Here is a 21,756-nt window from a genome sequence, read left to right as displayed (position 1 = left end):
CCCTGACACACAGCCCAGTCCCTCACACACAGCCCAGTCCCTGACACACAGCCCAGTCCCTCACACACAGCCCACTCCCTCACACACAGCCCAGTCCCTCACACACAGCCCAGTCCCTCACACACAGCCCAGTCCCTGACACACAGCCCAGTCCCTCACACACAGCCCACTCCCTCACACACAGCCCAGTCCCTCTCACACAGCCCAGTCCCTGACACACAGCCCAGTCCCTCACACACAGCCCACTCCCTCACACACAGCCCAGTCCCTCTCACACAGCCCAGTCCCTCACACACAGCCCAGTCCCTCACACACAGCCCACTCCCTCACACACAGCCCAGTCCCTTACACACAGCCCAGTCCCTCACACACAGCCCACTCCCTCACACACAGCCCACTCCCTCACACACAGCCCACTCCCTGACACACAGCCCACTCCCTCACACACAGCCCAGTCCCTCTCACACAGCCCAGTCCCTCTCACACAGCCCAGTCCCTCTCACAAACAGCCCAGTCCCTCACGCACAGCCCAGTCCCTCTCACACAGCCCAGTCCCTCACACACAGCCCAGTCCCTCACACACAGCCCAGTCCCTCTCACACAGCCCAGTCCCTGACACACAGCCCAGTCCCTCACACACAGCCCAGTCCCTCACACACAGCCCAGTCCCTCTCACACAGCCCAGTCCCTGACACACAGCCCAGTCCCTGACACACAGCCCAGTCCCTCACACACAGCCCAGTCCCTCTCACACAGCCCACTCCCTCACACACAGCCCAGTCCCTGACACACAGCCCAGTCCCTCACACACAGCCCAGTCCCTCACACACAGCCCAGTCCCTCTCACACAGCCCAGTCCCTCACACACAGCCCAGTCCCTCTCACACAGCCCAGTCCCTGACACACAGCCCAGTCCCTGACACACAGCCCAGTCCCTCACACACAGCCCAGTCCCTCACACACAGCCCACTCCCTCATACACAACCCAGTCCCTCTCACACAGCCCACTCCCTCACACACAGCCCAGTCCCTCACACACAGCCCACTCCCTCACACACAGCCCAGTCCCTGACACACAGCCCAGTCCCTCACACACAGCCCAGTCCCTCACACACAGCCCACTCCCTCACACACAGCCCACTCCCTCACACACAGCCCAGTCCCTCACACACAACCCAGTCCCTCTCACACAGCCCACTCCCTCACACACAGCCCACTCCCTCACACACAGCCCAGTCCCTCACACACAGCCCAGTCCCTCACACACAGCCCACTCCCTCACACACAGCCCAGTCCCTCACACACAGCCCAGTCCCTCACACACAGCCCACTCCCTCACACACAGCCCAGTCCCTGACACACAGCCCAGTCCCTCACACACAGCCCCGTCCCTCACACACAGCCCACTCCCTCACACACAGCCCACTCCCTCACACACAGCCCAGTCCCTCACACACAACCCAGTCCCTCTCACACAGCCCACTCCCTCACACACAGCCCAGTCCCTCACACACAGCCCACTCCCTCACACACAGCCCACTCCCTCACACACAGCCCAGTCCCTCACACACAACCCAGTCCCTCTCACACAGCCCACTCCCTCACACACAGCCCAGTCCCTCACACACAGCCCACTCCCTCACACACAGCCCAGTCCCTCACACACAGCCCAGTCCCTCACACACAGCCCACTCCCTCACACACAGCCCAGTCCCTGACACACAGCCCAGTCCCTCACACACAGCCCCGTCCCTCACACACAGCCCACTCCCTCACACACAGCCCACTCCCTCACACACAGCCCAGTCCCTCACACACAGCCCAGTCCCTCACACACAGCCCACTCCCTCACACACAGCCCAGTCCCTGACACACAGCCCAGTCCCTCACACACAGCCCAGTCCCTCACACACAGCCCACTCCCTCACACACAGCCCACTCCCTCACACACAGCCCAGTCCCTCACACACAACCCAGTCCCTCTCACACAGCCCACTCCCTCACACACAGCCCAGTCCCTGACACACAGCCCAGTCCCTCACATAAACCAACCGCCCATCCCATTGACTCCATCAATTATTTTTGTTGCCTTGGGAAAGCAGCCAACATCCTCAAAGACCCCTCCCACCCCCTGGTGATAATCTCTTCCCTCAGGCTGAAGATACCAAAGTTTAAACCAATGTATCAGCAGATTCAAGAAGAACTTCTTCCTCGCTGTCATGAGACTTCTGAATGGACCTTTCAAATTTTAAATTTAATGTTGATCTCTGCAGCTGGGTCATTGCATTCCTCGCTCTGTTCTATGACCCACTTTGTGTGATATGATCTGTCTGTACTGCACACAAAACAAAGCTTTTCACTGTACCCAGGTACATGTGACAATAATAAATCAAATCAAAGGTTAGTGTGACATCTCAGAACAGTGAAGTCTGGGATTTGGAGTAAGTCTGTTGGGATCTGCATGATGTTCTGTAAGCCATCAGAGTGAACTTTACACCTTCACAGGGTTGAGGCTTTCTCTCGGTGTGTATAAAATAAACAATCACTGCCCTGTTTTCTTGAAGCTATATTGGCAATTTGTCAAGTTTACCCCAATAACAGTGCCCATAACAGTCAAAACCATGTTGAAAATCAGTCAGGACTTGATGGAAATGCCAATGTGTTTGAGGAACCGAATGGCCAATCCATTTTTGATATTCTGTGCCGGAGAGAGAAGAGCCTCATGTTGTTCCTGTTTCCCTGATAATTGTAGTGTGGTCTCTCGGTGATTCTCTGCAGGCTGTACAAAGTGGCTGTCGCTTTTATGTTGGCCCATCCTTATGGTCTGACTCGGGTCATGTCCAGCTACCGCTGGGATCGCTACTTTGTTAATGGGAAGGTAAGTCACTTCTAATCAATACTGGATTAGTGGTGCTGGAAGAGCACAGCAGTTCAGGCAGCATCCAACAAGCAGCGAAATCAATGTTTCGGGCAAAAGCCCTTCGGGGCTTTTGCCCGAAACGTCGATTTCGCTGCTCGTTGGATGCTGCCTGAACTGCTGTGCTCTTCCAGCACCACTAATCCAGTATTTGGTTTTCAGCATCTGCAGTCATTGTTTTTATCTTACTTCTAATCAATAACCTGCCACGTTAATGACTTGTAACTGCATCAGAAAGGAGGGATTGTTCACTGATGGTGGGGCATGAAACTCTCTGGGAGGTGCTGGGCGAGATAGTCAGAGTGCCAGGCTAACCTCTTTACTGAAAGGGTGTAACCAATATGGATTGCCAGAGAACTCCATCCAACTCACGAATGAACTTTAGGGAGGGAAATAGAACACGGAACAATCCAGAGCAGTCCAGGCCCTTCGGCTCTCGATGTTGTGCTGACCTGTGGAACTAATCTGAAGCCCATCGAACCGACACTGTTCCACTTTCATCCAAATGTCTATCCAATGACCATTCAAATGCCCTTAAAGTTGGTGAGTCTACTAATAGTTGGTGCGTTCCATGCCCCTACTACTCTCTGAGTAAAGAAACTCCCTCTGACATCTGTCCTATACCTGTCCTTTTGTGTTAGCCATCACCATCCGAGAAAAAGGCTCTCCCTGTCCACCCTATCTAACCCTCTGATTATCTTATATGTCTCTATTAAATCACTTCTCAACCTTCTTCTCTCTAACGAAAACAGCCTCAAGTCCCTCAGCCTTTCCACATAAGACCTTCCCTCCATACCAGGCAACATCCTGGTAAATCTCCTCTGAACCCTTTCCAAAGCTTCCACGTCCTTCCTATAACGCGGTGACCAGAACTGTACACATTACCAAGCGCAGCCGCACCAGAGTTTTGTACAGCTGCAACATGACTCATGGCTCCAAAACTCAGTCCCTTTCCCAATAAAAGCTAACACACCGTATACCTTCTTAACAACCCTATCAATCTGGGTGGCAACTGTCAGGGATCTATGTTCCTGGGCACAGAGATCTCTGCTCATCTACACTACCAAGAATCTTACCGTTACCCTAGTATTCTGCATTCCTGTTGCTCCTTCTAAAGTGAATCACCTCAAACTTTTCCACATTAAACTCCATTTGCCACCTCTCAGCCCAGCCCTGCAGCTTATCTATGTCCCTCTGGAACCTGCAACATCCCTCAGCACTATCCACAATTCTACCGACCTTAGTGTCATCCACAAATTTACTAACCCATCCTTCTGCTCCCTCATCCAGGTGACTTAGAAAAATGACAAACAGCAGTGGCCACAAAACAGATCCTTGTGGTACCCCACTAGTAACTGAACTCCAGGATGAATATTTCCCATCAACCACCACCCTCTGTCTTCTTTCAGCTAACCAATTTCTGATCCAAACTGCTCAATCCCCCTCAATCCCATGTCTCTGTATTTTCTGCAATAGCCTACTGTGGGGAACTTTATCGAATGCCTTACTGAAATCCATGTACACCACATCAACCGGTTTACTCTCATCCACCTGGTTGGTCACCTTCTCAAAGAACTATATAAGGTTTGTGAGGCACGACCTACCCTTCACAAAACCATGTTGACTATCCCTAATCAACATATTCCTTTCTAGATGATTAAAAATCCTGTTTCTCATAGATTTTTCCAACACTTCATCCACAACTGAAGTAAGTCTCACAGGTCTATAATTACCAGGTTTGTCTCTACTCCCCTTGAACAAGTTTAAACCCTCCTGAAGAGCATTAGCAAAAATCCTATCCCCCCCCCAGGATATTGGTACCCCTCTGGTTCAGGTAAAGACCATCCTGTTTATAGAGGTCCCACCTACCCCCGAGAGAGAGCCAATTATCCAGGAATCTGATTCCCTCCCTCCTGCACCATCCCTGTAGCCACATGTTCAACCTCTCTCTCCTCACCTTGCTAGCATGTGACATGGGTAACAAACCAGGGATAATAACTCTGTTTGTCCTAGCTCTAAGCTTCCACCCTAGCTCCCTGAAATTCTGCCTTAAAACCCCATCCCTTTCCTGCCTGTCATTGGTGCCGATGTGGACCTCTGCCACCCGGACCTGGTCAGACCAACATGTGATACCAAATCCAGAGGAACATGGTTCATTCTCAACTGCCCCTGAAATGACCCAGAGAGTGAGTCATTTGGATGAATTTGCAAGGAGTCTCAGGGAAGGAAACTAACAGATGGAGCACGAAGCATTGAGATGGGCAACGACAGCAAAGCCAACCAGAAAGACCCTCCAGAGTCTTCCCTACTCCATTGGTTAGAGGGTCAGTGCTAAGGGAGTAACGCACTGTCGGAGGGTCAGTACTGAGGGAGTGCCGCACTGTCAGAGGGTCAGTGCTGAGAGAGTGCCACACTGTCGGAGGGTCAGTACTGAGGGAGTGCTGCACTGTCAGAGGGTCAGTACTGAGGGAGTGCTGCACTGTCAGAGGGTCAGTACTGAGGGAGTAACGCACTGTCAGAGGGTCAGTGCTGAGGGAGTGCCACACTGTCAGAGGGTCAGTACTGAGGGAGTGCTGCACTGTCAGAGGGTCAGTACTGAGGGAGTGCTGCACTGTCAGAGGGTCAGTACTGAGGGAGTGCTGCACTGTCAGAGGTTCAGTACTGAGGGAGTGCCGCACTGTCAGAGTATCAGTGCTGAGGGAGTGCCACACTGTCAGAGGGTCAGTACTGAGGGAGTGCCGCACTGTCAGAGGGTCAGTACTGAGGGAGTGCTGCACTGTCAGAGGGTCAGTACTGAGGGAGTGCTGCACTGTCAGAGGTTCAGTACTGAGGGAGTGCCGCACTGTCAGAGTGTCAGTGCTGAGGGAGTGCTGCACTGTCAGAGTGTCAGCACTGAGGGAGTGCCGCACTGTCGGAGGGTCAGTGCTGAGGGAGTGCCACACTGTCAGAGGGTCAGTACTGAGGGAGTGCCGCACTGTCAGAGTGTCAGCACTGAGGGAGTGCCGCACTGTCGGAGGGTCAGTGCTGAGGGAGTGCCACACTGTCAGAGGGTCAGTACTGAGGGAGTGCTGCACTGTCAGAGGGTCAGTGCTGAGGGAGTGCCGCACTGTCAGAGGGTCAGTGCTGAGAGATGGCCACACTGTCGGAGGGTCAGTACTGAGGGAGTGCTGCACTGTCAGAGGGTCAGTGCTGAGGGAGTGCCGCACTGTCAGAGGGTCAGTGCTGAGGGAGTGCTGCACTGTCGGAGGGTCAGTGCTGAGGGAGTGCCGCACTGTTGGAGGGTCAGTGCTGAGGGTGTGCCGCACTGTTGGAGGGTCAGGGCTGATGAAGTGCCGCACTGTTGGAGGGTCAGTGCTGAGGGAGTACCGCACTGTTGGAGGGTCAGTGCTGAGGGTGTGCCGCACTGTTGGAGGGTCAGGGCTGATGGAGTGCAGCACTGTCAGTTACCTCAAATGACTAGGACCTTGCTGTGTGCAAATTAGTTGCTAAACGACCTTCATTATGATAATGGCCACAATTTGGAAATAGTTTGTCAATTTTGGGATCCCCTGATGTCGAGAAAGGTGCTCCAGAAATGCAAGTCCTGTTTTTAAATTGTCAACGGCATCTTTTTTTGTATTGAATTGCTTTTAGATTTTGCTCATAAGTAGAAGATAAATTCCTTTGATTGTGCGAAGTCTTCCAATAAAATTACTGTTAACAAAGAAATAAGGCGAATTTTATTTTAAGAGAGTTTGATGGAGTAAATCAGGAGACAGTGTTTCAAGGGGCAGGAGGGTGAGGGAGCAGAGGGAGACAGATTGAAGGGAATCAGGGAGAAGCCCCAGGGGGAGAGGGGAGGGGGATTGTTTTACACAGTGAGTTGTTGGGATCTGGAAGGTGCTGCCTGAAAGGGCGGTGGGAGCAGATTCAATCAGAACTTTCACATGGGAACCGGGGCGGGGGGGGAGATGGAGGAGGGAGAGAATATGCAGGACAGTGGGGAAAGAGAGGGAGAGAGCAATAAGAAGATTCTCTTTCCCAAAGGATGTCAATGATTGGATGGGGCCACCCAGTAAGAGTGACGGATCGACGAAGCATGTGACCTTGAATCCAGACACCACCTGTGGGAACGGCTGGGTGTGTGAACATCGCTGGCGGCAGATCAGGTAAGCACCTCCTTCCTTCCTCGTGAACTCGTCATTTCCCATCGCGTGCTGACAGCTAAACTCACTCACTATGGCCTGTGTGCAGGAACATGGTCATCTTTCGCAATGTGGTGGATGGACAGCCCTTTGCAAATTGGTGGGACAATGGAAGCAATCAGATCGCATTCGGACGTGGGAATAGAGGTTTCCTCGCAATTAACAATGACAACTGGTGAGTAACGTCAGACAGGAAACTCAAGAATGTTCCAGCAGGCCGTAAACACCCAATAACACAGTGGTCAGCACCGCTGCCTCACAGCAACCTGGTTCCATTCCACCCTCGGGTGAACTGTCTGTGTGGAGTTTGCACGTTCTCCCTGTGTCTGTGTGGGTTTCCTCCGGGTGCTCCGGGTTCCTCCCACAGTCCAAAGATGTGCAGGTCAGGGTGGATTGGCCATGGGAAATTGTCCCATAGTGTTGAGGGATGTGTAAGCTAGATAGTTTAGGCATGGGGAATGCAGGGTTATGGAGATAGGGTGGGAGCTGCTGGGTCTGGATGGTCGGTACAGACACGATGGGTTGAACACTGTAGAGATTCTCTGATTCCCAGCAATGAAGGTAATGTAACCAGGGCACAGGAATGTAGCATCAACATACGATAAAGCATGGGACAGTAATGTAGAGGTGACCCAGTCAGGGAGTAATTCATTGGTAAATTGGACGAGATTCTTAAAAACACAAGAAATAGGAGCAGGAGTGGACCATTCAGCCCCTCAAGCCTGCTGCATTGGACACACTCCTCAATGGGCTTCTAACTGGCCACACTCCCTCAAATCTCTGAGATCACAGTTCAGTCAACCCCAGATTTACATGGATTCAATGATGGACAGTCCTTCAGTGCTCTGGCTGGAGGATCTCATGGCTCCACAACCATCTGGGTGAGGAAATCCTTTCACAGCTCATTCCAAAATGATCGTCCTGTTATTCTGAGATTCCTCCCCCAACGTTTTAGCTTCCCCAGCTGGTGGGCTTGCTGACAAGGTGAGGGTGAGAAGAGCTGACGGGGGTGGGGAATGGGGAGAGCTGACGGGGGTGGGGGTGATGACGGAGGCCAGGGTGGGTTTAGCTGATGGGCGTGGGATTGGTGATGCTGATGGTTGAAGGGTTGGGTTGGGGGAGGGGAGAGCTGGTGGGGGTGATGAGGGGGGTCAGGGTGGGGGTTGGGGAGGGGAGAGCTGCTGGGGGTGATGAGGGGGGTTGGGGTGGGGGTTGGGGTTGGGGTGGGGGAGGGGAGAGCTGGTGGGGGTGATGAGGGGGGTCAGGGTGGGGGTTGGGGTTGGGGTGGGGAGGGGAGAGCTGGTGGGGGTGATGAGGGGGGTCAGAGTGGGGGTTGGGGTTGGGGTGGGGGAGGGGAGAGCTGGTGGGGGTGATGAGGGGGGTCAGAGTGGGGGTGGGGGAGGGGAGAGCTGCTGGGGGTGATGAGGGGGGTTGGGGTGGGGGTTGGGGTTGGGGTGGGGGAGGGGAGAGCTGGTGGGGGTGATGAGGGGGGTCAGGGTGGGGGTTGGGGTTGGGGTGGGGAGGGGAGAGCTGGTGGGGGTGATGAGGGGGGTCAGAGTGGGGGTGGGGGAGGGGAGAGCTGCTGGGGGTGATGAGGGGGGTCAGGGTGGGGGTTGGGGTTGGGGTGGGGGAGGGGAGAGCTGCTGGGGGTGATGAGGGGGATCAAGATGGGGGAGGGGAGAGTGGTGGGATGATGGGGGGGTCAGGGTGGGTGTGGGGAGAGCTGGTGGGGGTGTTGAGGGGGGTCGGGGTCAGGGTGGGTGTGGGGAGAGCTGGTGGGGGTGATGAGGGGGTCAGGGTCAGGGTGGGGGTGGGGAGAGCTGGTGGGGGTGTTGAGGGGGGTCAGGGTGGGGGTGGGGGTGGGGAGAGCTGGTGAAAGTGACTGGTGTGGAATGATCTATCAGAGTCACCTGTTCAGAATCTTGAACTTCTGATATTGGTCCCTGAGTGAATCAGCCCCCCCCCCCCCCTCAAGCTTTGACCTGTTTTTGGGAGGAGGGGTGGGGGGGGGGTCAGATATTCAGACTCTGCCTATCACCTCATGAGTTTCCTCTTCCATTACAGGAACATGGGAATAACGTTACAGACTGGCCTCCCTGGTGGAACATACTGTGATGTGATCTCAGGACAGAAGGAGGGGACTCGCTGCACAGGGATACAGGTCAATGTCAACGATGATGGTACAGCATCACTGCAAATCAGTAACACCGCCCAGGACCCCATGGTGGCTATTCATGTTGATGCTAAACTGTAACCAGCACATCTCATTAAAAGCATGATGGAGGCAAATCTGTGCTGTCTCTTTACTGACCAAGGGCTAATAAGGGTCACTGCGCGACTGAGTGATTGCTGCAACATAGCCTGCATTTATGTAGTGCCTTTAACCAACTGGGACACCCTCAGTTTGTGGTGGGAGTACTCCAAGCCCCTCAGAGATGGGAACAGAGGTGGAGGTGGGAAGTGGGCAGTTAATCGGGGAAGTTAACTGAGATCTTGGGAAGGTTTTCTTGGGGTGAATAGAATTTTATTGGGATTTAGGATGAAATAGGTGTAGGTGTAGGAGTAGAGCATTCAGCCCCTCAGGCCTGCTCCCCCGTTTCGGAGGATCACGGCAGCTTGTGATCTAATCTTCCCATTCCTGTCTAGCCCCAGTCATGTTTGACTCTTCTGTTCATTAAGAATCTACCCAACTTGACCCTCAAAATATTTAGTGACACAATCTCCACCATTTTCTGGCAAAGAGAACACTGCAGGGCCCGAGGGGAGGAAATACCCCTCCTCAAGCTCTGTCCTCAATGGGAGCCCCTTCATTATTAACCTGTGTCCCCTCACTCTAGACCCTTGTACAAGGGGAAACATCCTCTCAGTCTCCACCTCAGGATCTGATAGGTTTCAATAAGATCCCTCACATTCTTCATTACATCAATGGATACAGGTCCAACCTGTCCATCCTTTCACCCTTCAGCGAATTTATCACCACTTTGAGATAACTCCCCAGATGCCAGTATCCTGTCCCAAAGTCCCCCTGTATTTGCTAGTGGAGAGACCCTAACACTGGTGCAGCTCCCTCAGAGTCAGCTCTCAGTGTGAGCATTCCTGTTTCTGTTTTTAAAAATTCTTCCCCACTCTTTCACCGAACAGCGGTAGTGCTGATAGTTTCCCCCAGCCCCCACATTGTGTGTGGGCAGGTGTCAGACATAGTGAAGGACAACAAGTGTGTAAATCTTTATTTACATTCCACCACCAGGAAGAAAGCAAGCACCCGAGTGGCCAGTGACAAGTATTGTCCTTCACATCAAAGGGCAGTGCTGTGTGATCAAACCGTGAAGGGGAGGGCAGGGATTAAACCAAAATAGAGTTGGAGGGAGAAATGATGCACTCCACTCCCTGCGGCGCCCACCTCTCCCTGAACAACTCCGGGGTGTCGGTGGACACCGCGTGCTCCTTCTCCAAGGACACCCGGGCTCTAACGTAACCGCGGAAGAGGGGCAGGCAGTCGGCCCTAACGACCCCCTCCACGGCCCGCTGCCTGGACCTGTTGATGGCCAGTTTGGCCAGGCCCAGGAGCAGACCCACGAGGAGGTCCTCGGACCTGCCCCCCCTCCTACTTACTGGTGAGGGTGTACACTGGGGTGTGAGTGTGAAGCTGGACACTACGGGTGTATGTGTGTGAGGGTGTACCCTGAGGTGTGTGTGTGTGAGGGTGTACACTGGGGTAGTGTGTGTGTGAGGGTGTACACTGGGGTATGTGTGTGTGAGGGTGTACACTGGGGTATGTGTGTGTGAGGGTGTACAGTGGGGTGTGTGTGTGTGTGAAATGTACATTGGGGAATGAGGGTGTACATGGGTATGTGTGTGTGAGGGTGTACACTGGGGGATGTGTGAGTGTTTGTGAGGGTGTACAGTGGGGTGTGTGTGTGAGGGTGTACAGTGGGGTGTGTGAGATGGGGTGTGTGTGGGGGGTGTGTGTGTGGGGGGTGTGAGTGTGGGGTGGGGTGTGTGTGTGGGGTGTGTGTGTGGGGGGTGTGCGTGTGGGGTGGGGTGTGTGTGTGAGGTGTGTGTGGGGGTGTGTGTGTGGAGTGTGTGTGTGGGGGGGTGGGGTGTGTGTGGGGGGCTGGGGTTTGTGTGTGGTGTGTGTGGGGGGGGTGGTGTGTGTGTGGTGTGTGTGTGCTGTGTATGTGTGGGGTGGGATGTGTGTGGGGGGTGGGTGTGTGTGTGGGGTGTGTGTGAGGGGTGGGGTGTGTGTGTGGGGTGTGTGAGTGGGAGGTGTGAGTATGGGGTGTGTGGGGTGTGTGTGTGGGGGGTGGGGTGTGTGTGTGGGGTGGGGTGTGTGTGTGTGGGGTGGGGTGTGTGTGTGTGGGGTGGGGTGTGTGTTTGGGGGTGGGGTGTGTGTGGGGGGTGGGTGTGTGGGGGGGGTGGGGTGTGTGGGGGGTTGGGGTGTGTGGGGGGAGTGGGGTGTGTGTGTGGGGGGGTCGTGTGTGTGTGGGGGGTGGGGTGTGTGTGTGGGGTGGGGTGTGTGTGGGGTGCGTTGTGTGTGTGGGGGGTGGGGTGTGTGTGTGGGGGGTGGGGTGTGTGTGTGTGGGGGGTGAGGTGTGTGTGTGGGGGGTGGGGTGTATGTGTGGGGGAGTTGGGTTTGTGTGGGGGGGTGGTGGGCGGGTGGGGTGTGTGTGGGAGGGGTGGGGTGTGTGTGTGAGGGGTGTGTGTGGGGTGGGGTGTGTGTGGGGTGGGGTGTGTGTGGGGTGTGTGTCTGTGTGGGGTGTGTGTGTGTGTGTGGGGTGGGGTGTGTGTGTTGGGGTGTGTGTGGGGGGTGTGTTTGTGTGGGGGGGTGTGGAGGGGTGTGTGTGTGTGAGGTGTGTGGGGTGTGTGTCTGTGTGGGGTGTGTGTGTGTGTGTGTGGGGTGGGGTGTGTGTGGGGTGTGTGTCTGTGTGGGGTGTGTGTGTGGGGTGGGGTGTGTGTGTTGGGGGTGTGTGTGGGGGGTGTGTTTGTGTGGGGGGGTGTGGAGGCGGTGTGTGTGTGTGAGGTGTGTGGGGTGTGTGTCTGTGTGGGGTGTGGATGTGGGGTGTATGTGTGTGTGGGTGTGTGTGTGTGGTGTATGTGTGTGGGGGGTGTGTGGGGGGGGAGGGGTGTCTGTGTGTGGGGGGAGGTGTGTGTGCATGTCAGGGGGAGGTGTGTGTGTGGGGGGGGAGGTGTGTGTGTGGGGGTGTGTGTGTGGGGTGTGTGTGTGTGTGTGGGATGTGTGTGTGGGGTGTGTGGGAGGTGTGGGGTGTGTGTGCGGGATCGGGGTGTGTGTGTGGGGGTGTGTGTGGGGGGGTGTATGTTGTGGGGTGTACATGGGTGTGTGTGTGTGTTTGGGGTTGTACACTGGGGTGTGTGTGTGTGAGGGTGTACACTGGGATGTGTATGTGTGAGGGTGTACACTGGGTGTGTGTGTGTGAGGGTGTACAGTGTGGTGTGTGGGGGGGTGTGTCTGTGTGGGGTGTGTGGGAGGTGTGGGGTGTGTGTGTGGAGGGTGTGTGTGTGTGTGTGGTGAGTGTGGTGGGTGTGTGGGGGTTGTGTGTGGGGGGTGTGTGGGGGGGGTGTGTGGGTGTGTGTGGGGGGGGTTTGTGGGGTCTGTGTGTGTGGGGGGGGTGTGTGTGGGGGTAGTGGGGTGTGTGTGCTGGGTGTGTATGTGTGGGTGTATGTGGGGGTGGTGTGTGTGTGGGAGTGTGTGTGTGTGAGGGTGTACACTGGGGTGTGTGTGTATGTGTGAAGGTGTACAGTGTGTGTGGGGTGGGTGTTTGTGTGTGGGGTGTTTGTGTGTGGGGTGTGTGTGTGTGGGGTGTGTGTGTGGAGGGGTGGGGGGTGTGTGGGGTGTGTGTGTGGGGGAGTGGGGGGTGTGTGGGGTGTGTGCGTGGGGGGGTGGGGTGTGTGTGGGGTGTGTGTGGGGGGGTGGGGTGTGTGTGTGTGGGGTGGGGTGTGTGTGTCTGTGGGGTGGTGTGTGTAGGGGTGTGTGTGTGGGGTGGGGTGTGTGTGTGGGGTGGGGTGTGGGGGTGTGTGTGTGGTGTGTGTGTGGGGTGTGTGTGGGGTGTGTGTGTGGGTGGGGAGTGGGGTGTGTGTGTGGGGGGATGTATGTGTGTGGGGTGTGTGTGTGGGGGGGGTGGGGTGTGGGGGGTGTGTGTGGGGTGTGTGTGTGGTGTGTGTGTGGGGTGTCTGTGTGGGGTGGGGAGTGGGGTGTGTGTGTGGGGGGATGTATGTGTGTGGGGTGTGTGTGTGGGGTGTGTGTGTGGGGTGTGTGTGTGGGGTGGGGTGTGTGTGTGGGGTGGGGTGTGGGGTGTGTGTATGGGGTGGGGTGTGTGTGTGGGGTGGGGTGTGGGGGGTGTGTGTGGGGTGTGTGTGTGGTGTGTGTGTGGGGTGTGTGTGTGGGGTGGGGAGTGGGGTGTGTGTGTGTGGGGATGTACGTGTGTGGGGTGTGTGTGTGCGTTTGGGGTGTGTGGGTATGTGTGTGTGGGGGGGTGTATGTGTGTGGGTTGTGTGTGTGTTTGGGGTGTGTGGGTGTGTGTGGGGGTGTGTGTGTGGGGGGATGTGTGTGTGGTGTGCGTGTGTGTATGACTGTGGGGTGAGGTGTGTGGGGTGTGTGTGTGTGGGGTGTGTGTGTGGGGTGTGTGTGTGTGGGGGTGGGGTGTGTGTGTGTGGGGTGGGGGGTGTGTGTGGGGTGGGGTGTGTGTGTGGGGTGTGTGTGTGGGCAGTGGGGTGTGTGCGTGGGGAGTGGGGTGTGTGTGTGTGGGGGTGTATATGTGTGTGGGGTGTGTGGGTGTGTGTGTGTGGGGGTGTATGTGTGTGGGGTGTGTGTGTGTTTGGGGGTGTGTGGGTGTGACTGTGGGGTGAGGTGTGTGGGGTTGGGGTGTGTGGGGTGTGTGTGTGGGGTGGGGTGTGCGTGTGTGGGGTGTGTGTGTGTGTGTGTCGGAGGTGTGTGTGGGGGGAATGTGTGTGGTGTGTATGTGTGAGTGGGGTGTGTCTGTGGGTGTGTGTGTGTGGGTGTGTGTGTGTGTAAGGGGTGTGTGTGGGGTGTGTGTGTATGGGGTGGGGTGTGTGTATGGGGTGGGGGTGTGTGTGTCTGTGGGTGTGTGTGTGGGTGTGTGTGTGTGGTGGGGGGGGTTTGTGGGGTCTGTGTGTGTGGGGGGTGTGTGTGGGGGGTTAGTGGGGTGTGTGTGCAAGGTGTGTGTGTGTGCGTGTGTGTGGGGGGTGTGTGTGTGTGGTGTGTGTGTATGTGTGAGGGTGTACACTGGGGTATGTGTGTGTGAGGGGTGTACATGAGTGTGTGTGTGTTTGGGGATGTACACCAGGGTGTGTGTGTGTGTGAGGGGTGTACACTGGGGTGTGTGTGTGAGGGTATACAGTGGGGTGTGTGTGTGAGACAGTGTACAGTGGGGTGTGAGTGTGGGGTGTGTGTGTGTGGGGTGTGTGTCTGTGGAGTGGGGTGTGTGTGTGGGGGTGTGTGGGTGGGTGTGTGTGAGGTGTGTGGAGTGTGTGTCTGTGTGGGTGTGTGTATGGGGGTGTGGGGTGTATGTGTGTGTGTGGGGGGGGCGGGTGTGAGGGGTGTGTGTGGGGGGGCGGGTATGAGGGGTATGTGTGTGGGGGGAGTGCGTGTGGGGGATGTGTGTGTGTGGTGTGGGGGGTTTATGTGTGGGTGTGTATGTGGGGGTGTATTTGGGGAAGTGTGTGGGTGTGTGTGGGGTGTGTGTGTGTGGGTGGTGTGTGTGTGTGGGATGGGTGTGGGGAGTGTGTGTGGGGTGTGTGTGTGTGGGGGGGTGTGGGTGTGTGTGTGGGGGGTTGTGGGGTGTGTGTGTGCGTGGGAGTGTGTGGGGTGTGTGTGTGTGGGGTGTGTATGTGTGTGGGGGGGTGTGTGTGGGGTGTGTGTGTGGGGGGGGGAGTATGTGTGGGGTGTGGGTGTGGGGGTGTGTGTGTGGGGTGTGTGTGTGTGGGTGTGTGTGTATGTGTGTGGGGTGGTGTGTGTGTGGGGTGTGTGTGTGTGGGTGTGTGTGTATGTGTGTGGGGTGGTGTGTGTGTGGGGTGGTGTGTGTGTGGGGGGTGTGTGTGTGTGGGTGTGTGTGTATGTGTGTGGGGGGTGTGTGTGTGTGGGTGTGTGTGTATGTGTGTGGGGTGTGTGTGGGGTGTGGAATGAGTGTGGGGTGGGGTGTGTGTGTGTGGGGTGGTGTGTGTGTGGGGGGTGTGTGTGTGGGGTGTGTGTATGGGGGGTGATGTGTGTGTGTGGGGTGGTGTGTGTGTGGGGGGGGTGGTGTGTGTGTGCGGGGTTGGGATGTGTGGGATGTGTGTGTGGGGTGTGTGCGTGGTTGGGATGTGTGGGATGTGTGTGTGGGGTGTGTGTGCGGGGTTGGGGTGTGTGTGTGTGTGTGGAATGTGTGTGCGGGGTGTGTGTGCGGGGTTGGGGTGTGTGGGATGTGTGTGTGGGGTGTGTGTGCGTGGTTGGGGTGTGTGGGATGTGTGTGTGTGGTGTGGGTGCGGGGTTGGGGTGTGTGTGTGTGTGTGGAGTGTGTGTGCGGGGTGTGTGTGCGCGGTTGGGGTGTGTGTGGGATGTGTGTGTGTGGCGTGCATGTGTGTGTATGGGGTGTACATGGATGTGTGTGTGTTTAGGGGTGTACACTGGGGTGTGTATGTGTGTGTGAGGGTGTACACTGGGGTGTGTATGTGTGAGGGTGTACACTGGGGGTGTGTGTATGTGGGTGTACAGTGGTGTGTGTGTGGGGGGAGTGTGGGGGAGGTGTGTGTGTGTGGGATGTGTGTGGGGGGGTGGGTGTGTATGTCTGGGGTGTGGGTGTGGGGGGTGTGGGTGTGTGTGTAGGGTGTGGAGTGAGAGAGTGGGGTGAGAGTGTGGGGTGTGTGTGTGGGTGGGGTGTGTGTGGGTGTGTGTGTGTGGGGTGTGGGTGTGTGGGTGTGGGGGGTGTGGGTGTGTGGGTGTGTGTGTATGTGTGGGGTGTGTGGGGTGTGTGTGTGTGTGAGGGTGTACACTGGGGTATGTGTGTGAGGGTGTACATGGGTGTGTGTGTGTGTGTGGGGGGGGTGTACACTGTGGTGTGTGTGTGTGAGGGTGTACACTGGGGTATGTATGTGTGTGAGGGTGTACACTGGGGTGTGTGTGTGTGAGGTTGTACACTGGGGTGTGTATGTATGTGTGAGGGTGTACAGTGTGGTGTGTGTGTGTGGGGTGTGTGTTGGGGGGTGGGGTGTGAGTGTGGGGTGTGTGTGTGGGGTGGGGCTGTGTGTGTGGGGTGGGGTGTGTGTGTGTTGGGGGTGTGTGGGAGTGGGGTGTGTGGGGGGGCGGTGTGGGGGGGCGGGGTGTGTGTGGGGGTGTGTGTGGAGGGTGTGTGTGGGGTGTGTAGGGTGTGTGTCTGTGTGGGGGTGTGTGGGGTGTATGTGTGTGTGTGTATGGGTGTGTGTGTGTGGTGGGTGTGTGTGTAGGGTGTGGGTATGTGTGTGTGTGGGTGGTGTGTGTAGGGTGTGGGTATGTGTGTGTGTGGGTATGTGTGTGGGGTGTGTGTGTGTGTGGTGGGGAGTGTGGGGGGTGTGTGGGTATGTGTGTGTGTTGGGGGGGTGTGGGGGGTGCGTGTGGGTGTGTGTGTGGGTGTGTGTGTGTGTATGTTGGGTGTGTCTGTGGGGTGGGGTGTGTGAGGGGTTGTGTCGGGTGTGTGTGTGTGGGGGTGTGTGTGTGGGGGGGGTGTGAGTGGGGGGTGGGGTGTGTGTGGGGGGTGTGATTGTGGGGGGTGGGGTGTGTGGGGATGGTGTGTGGGGGTGTGTGTGGGGGGGTGGGTATGTAGGGGGTGTGTGGGGGGTGTGTGTGGGGGGTGGGGTGCATGGGGGTGTGAGTGAGGTGTGTGTGGGGAGGGTGGTGTTTGTGGGGGGGTGGTGTGTGTGGGGGTGGTGTGTGTGTGGGGGGTGGTGTGTGTGTGTGTGGGGGGGTGGTGTGTGTGTGGGGGGTGGTGTGTGGGGGTGCCTGTGGGGGTGTGTTTATGGGGTGTGTGTGTGTGGGTTGTGTGAGTGTGGGGTGTGTGGGGGTGTGTGTGTGGGGGGTGTGAGTGTGGGGTGTGTGGGGGGTGTGTGGGGTGTGTGTGGGAGGGCGGTGTGTGTGTGTGGGTGTGTGTGTGGGGGGTGGGGTGTGTGGGAGTGTGAGTGGGGGTGTGTGTGGGGGGCGGGGTGTGTGGGGGTGTGTGGTGGTGTGTGTGGGTGGTGTGTGGGGTGTGTGTGGGGAGGGTGGTGTGTGTGGGGGGGGTGGTGTGTGTGTGTGGGTGGTGTGTGTGTGGGGGGTGTGTGTGTGTGGGGGGTGGTGTGTGTGTGTGGGTGGTGTGTGTGTGGGGGGGTGTGTGTGTGTGGGGGTGGTGTGTGTGTGTGGGGGGGGGTGGTGTGTGTGGGGGGGTGGTGTGTGGGGGTGCGTGTGGGGTGTGTGTGTGTGGGTTGTGTGTGTGGGGCGTGTATGTGGGGTGGGGTGTGTGTGTGGGGGGGTGTATGTGTGTGGAGTGTGTATGTGTGTGTGGGGGGGTGTGTATCTGTGTTGGGGGTGTGTGGGGGGTGTATATGTGTGTGGGGTGTGTGTGTGGGGGGAGGTATGTGTGTGTGGGGTGTGTGTTTGGGGGGTGTATATGTGTGGGGGGTGTATGTGTGTGTGTGTGGTGGGTGTGTGTGTGGGGGGTGTGTGTGGGGGGGATGTGTGTGTGTGACTGTTGGGTGAGGTGTGTGGGGTGTGGGGTGTGTGTGACTGTGGGTTGTATGTGGGGTGGTGTGTATGTGAGGGTGTACACTGGGGTATGTGTGTGTGAGGGTGTACATGGGTGTGTGTGTGTGTGTGTGTGTTTGGGGGTGTACACTGGGGTGTGTGTGTGTGTGTGAGGGTGTACACTGGGGTATGTATGTGTGTGAGGGTGTACACTGGGGTGTGTATGTATGTGTGAGGGTGTACAGTGTGGTGTGTGTGTGGGGTGGGTGTGTGTGTGTGGGGTGTGTGTGGGGGGGTGGGGTGTGAGTGTGGGGTGTGTGTGTGGGGTGGGGTGTGTGTGTGTTGGGGGTGTGTGGGGGGGGGGCTGTGTGTGTGGGGTGTGTAGGGTGTGTGTCTGTGTGGGGGTGTGTGGGGTGTATAGGGTGTGTGTCTGTGTGGGGGTGTGTGGGGTGTATGTGTGTGTGGGTGTGTGTGTGGGGGGTGTGTGTGTGGGTGATGTGTGTAGGGTGTGGGTATGTGTGTGTGTGGGTATGTGTGTGGGGTGTGTGTGTGTGTGGTGGGGTGTGTGGGGGGTGTATGTGTGGGGGGTGTGTGGGTGTGTGTGTGGTGGGTGTGTGTGCGTGAGGGTGTGTGAGTGGGGGGTGGGGTGTGTGAGTGGGGGGTGGGGTGTGTGTGGGGGGTGTGAGTGTGGGGTGTGTGGGGGGGTGGTATGTGTGTGGGGGGTGGGGTGTGTGTGGGGTGTGTGTGGGGGTGGGGTGTATGGGGGTGTGTGGGGGTGTGTGTGGGGGGTGGGGTGTGTGGGGGGGTGGTGTGTGTGGGGAGGGTGGTGTGTGTGGGGTATGTGTGTGTGTGTGTGTGGGTGGTGGTGTGTGTGTGGGTGGTGGTGTGTGTGTGGTGTGGGTGGGTGTGTGTGTGGGGGGGTTGGTGTGTGTTTGGGGGGTGGTGTGTGTGGGGGGTGGTGTGTGTGTGGGGGTGGTGTGTGTGGGGGGTGGTGTGTGGGGGTGTGTGTGTGTGGGGGGTGTGTGTGGGGGTGGGGTGTATGGGGGTGTGTGGGGGTGTGTGGGGGGGGTGGGGTGTGTGGGGGGGTGGTGTGTGTGGGGAGGGTGGTGTGTGTGGGGGGTGTGTGTGTGTGGTGTGGGTGGTGTGTGTGTGGGGGGTTGGTGTGTGTTTGGGGGTAGTGTGTGTGTGGGGGGTGGTGTGTGTGTGGGGGGTGGTGTGTGTGGGGGGTGGTGTGTGGGGGTGTGTGTGTGTGGGGTGTGTGTGTGGGGGTTGTGTGTGTGTGGGGCGTGTATGTGTGTGTGTGGGGTGTGTGTGTGGGGCGTGTATGTGTGTGTGTGGGGGTGGGGTGTGTGTGGGGGGGGTATATGTGTGTGGAGTGTGTATGTGTGTGTGTGGGGGGTGTATGTGTGTTGGGGGTGTGTGGGGGGTGTATGTGTGTGTGGGGGGGTGTGGGTGGTATGTGTGTGGGGGGGAGGTGTGTGTGTGGGGGGTGTATGTGTGTGGGGGGGTGTGTGTGGAGGGGTGTATGTGTGTGTGGGGTGTGTATGTGGGGGGTGTATGTGTGTGTGGGGTGTGTGTGGGGGGGTGTATGTGTGTGTGGGGTGTGTGTGTGTGAGGGGATGTGTGTGTGTGACTGTTGGGTGAGGTGTGTGGGGTGTGTGTGACTGTGGGGTGTGTGTGTGGGTTGTGTGTGGTGTGTGTGTGGGGTGTGTGTGTGTCTGTGGGGGTGTGTGTGTGGGGCGAGTGTGTGGGGTGTGTGTGTGGGGTGGGGTGTATGTGTGGGGTGTGTGTGTATGGGGTGGGGTGTGTGTGTATGGGGTGGGGTGTGTGTGTCTGTGGGTGTGTGTGTGTGGGTGTGTGTGGGGGGTGTATGTGTGTGGGTTGTGTGTGTGTGGGGCGTGTATGTGTGTGTGTGGGGTGGGGTGTGTGTGTATGGGGTGGGATGTGTATGTGTGAGTGTGTGTGGGGTGGGGTGTGTGTGGGGGTGTGTGTGTGGGGGTGTGTTTATGTGTGTGGGTTGTGTGTGTGGGGCGTGTATGTGTGCGCGGGGTGGGGTGTGTGTGGGAGCGTGTATGTGTGTGGGGTGTGTGTGTGGGGGGTGTATGTGTGTGGGTTGTGTGTGTGGGGGGCGTGTATGTGTGTTTGGGGTGTGTGGGATGTGTTTGTGGGGGGGATGTATGTGTGTGGGGGGGATGTGTGTGTGGGGGTGTATGTGTGACTGTTGGGTGAGGTGTGTGGGGTGTGTGTGTGGGGTGTGGGTTCTGTGTGGTGTGTGTGTGAGGTGTGTATGTGTGGGGGTGTGTGTGGGGGGTGTGTGTGTGGGGTGGGGTGTATGTGTGGGGTGGGGTGTGTGTGTGGGGGTGGGGTGTGTGTGTGGGGGGTGTGTGTGGGGGTGTGTGTGGGGGTGTGAGTGTGAGGTGTGTGTTGTGGGGTGGTGTGTGTGGGGTGGGGTGTGTGTCTGTGAGGTGTGTATGGGGTGTGTGTGTGGGGGGGATGTGTGTATGGATGTGTGTGTGTATGACTGTTTGGTGAGGTGTGTGGGGTGTGGGGTGTGTGTGACTGTGGGTTGCATGAGGTGTGTGTGTGGGGTGTGTGTGGGGTGTGTGTGTGGGGTGTGTGTGTATGGGGTGGGGTGTGTGGTGTATGGAGTGGGGTGGGGTGTGTGTGTCTGTGGGTGTGTGTGGGGGGGGTGTGTGTGTGGGGGGGTGTATGTGTGTGGGTTGTGTGTGTGTGAGGCGTGTATGTGTGTGTGGGGTGGGGTGTGTGTGACTGTTAGGTGAGGTGTGTGGTGTGTGTGTGGGGGGGGTGTATGTGTGTGGGTTGTGTGTGTGGGGGGTATATGTGTGGGTGGGGGTGGTGTGAGTGTGGGGTGTGTGTGTTGTGGGGTGGGGTGTGTGTGGGGAGTGGGATGTGTGTGGGTGTGTGTGTGGGGGGATGTGTGTGGGTGTGTGTGTGGTGTGTTGTGGGGGGTGTGTGTGTCTGTGGGGGTGTGTGTGGGGTGTGTGTGTATGGGGTGGGGTGTGTGTGTATGGAGTGGGGTGGGGTGTGTGTGTCTGTGGGTGTGTGTGTGGGGGTGTGTGTGTGGGGGGGTGTATGTGTGTGGGTTGTGTGTGTGTGAGGCGTGTATGTGTGTGTGGGGTGGGGTGTGTGTGGGTTGTGTGTGTGGGGGGATGTGTGTGGGTGTGGTGTGTGGTGTGTTGTGGGGTGGGGTGTGTGTGGGTGTGTGTGTGGGTGTGTGTGTGGGGGATGTGTGTGGGTGTGTGTGGGTGTGTGTGTGGGGGATGTGTGTGGGGGGATGTGTGTGGGTGTGTGTGTGGGGGATGTGTGTGGGTGTGTGTGTGGGTGTGTGTGTGGGGGATGTGTGTGGGGGGATGTGTGTGGGTGTGTGTGTGGGGGATGTGTGTGGGGGGATGTGTGTGGGTGTGTGTGTGGGGGGATGTGTGTGTGGGTGTGTGTGTGGGGGGATGTGTGTGTGGGTGTGTGTGTGGGGGATGTGTGTGGGTGTGTGTGTGGGGGGATGTGTGTGGGGGGATGTGTGTGGGTGTGTGTGTGGGGGATGTGTGTGGGGGGATGTGTGTGGGTGTGTGTGTGGGGGATGTGTGTGGGTGTGTGTGTGGGTGGATGTGTGTGTGGGTGTGTGTGTGGGTGTGTGTGTGGGGGGATGTGTGTGGGTGGATGTGTGTGTGGGTGTGTGTGTGGGGTGTATGTCTGTGGGGGGTGTTATCCTGTCTGCCACCAGCAGGGGGACACATTGATGTCGCTGCGGTGTTTGAGCCCCAGGGGGCGGAGACAGATTGGCACGTGATCCAAATCGTCACTGACGTGGCCCCGCCCCCTGGTTACCGGCTTTGGCCCCGCCCATTCCCCTTAGCAACGCGTCTCTCCCCCTTCCGCCCCTCCATCTCCCGCCGCCGCCGCCGGGACAGGCCCCAGTGTCCGCGCCGCCCGCC

The 21,756-nt window shown here is 57.6% G+C and overlaps 1 protein-coding gene across 1 annotated transcript in view; it reads left to right on the top strand.

Annotated features, from left to right (window-relative positions):
- Positions 1-9,358, top strand: part of LOC140480163 (pancreatic alpha-amylase-like) — a 34,131-nt gene extending 24,773 nt beyond the window's left edge. Inside the window, exons 7-10 of the mRNA XM_072574901.1 lie at positions 2,779-2,878; positions 6,944-7,065; positions 7,151-7,276; positions 9,166-9,358. Coding sequence (XP_072431002.1) covers positions 2,779-2,878; positions 6,944-7,065; positions 7,151-7,276; positions 9,166-9,355 — 538 coding nt within the window. The 3' untranslated portion in view covers positions 9,356-9,358. The remainder of the gene's footprint in view (positions 1-2,778; positions 2,879-6,943; positions 7,066-7,150; positions 7,277-9,165) is intronic.
- The last annotated feature ends 12,398 nt before the right edge of the window (positions 9,359-21,756 follow it).

Source organism: Chiloscyllium punctatum, chromosome 7 (assembly GCF_047496795.1).
Source record: "Chiloscyllium punctatum isolate Juve2018m chromosome 7, sChiPun1.3, whole genome shotgun sequence".
NCBI classification, from domain to species: domain Eukaryota; kingdom Metazoa; phylum Chordata; class Chondrichthyes; order Orectolobiformes; family Hemiscylliidae; genus Chiloscyllium; species Chiloscyllium punctatum.
Note: the sequence above shows the minus strand (reverse complement) of the source record. Positions and strands in the feature narration are given on the sequence as shown.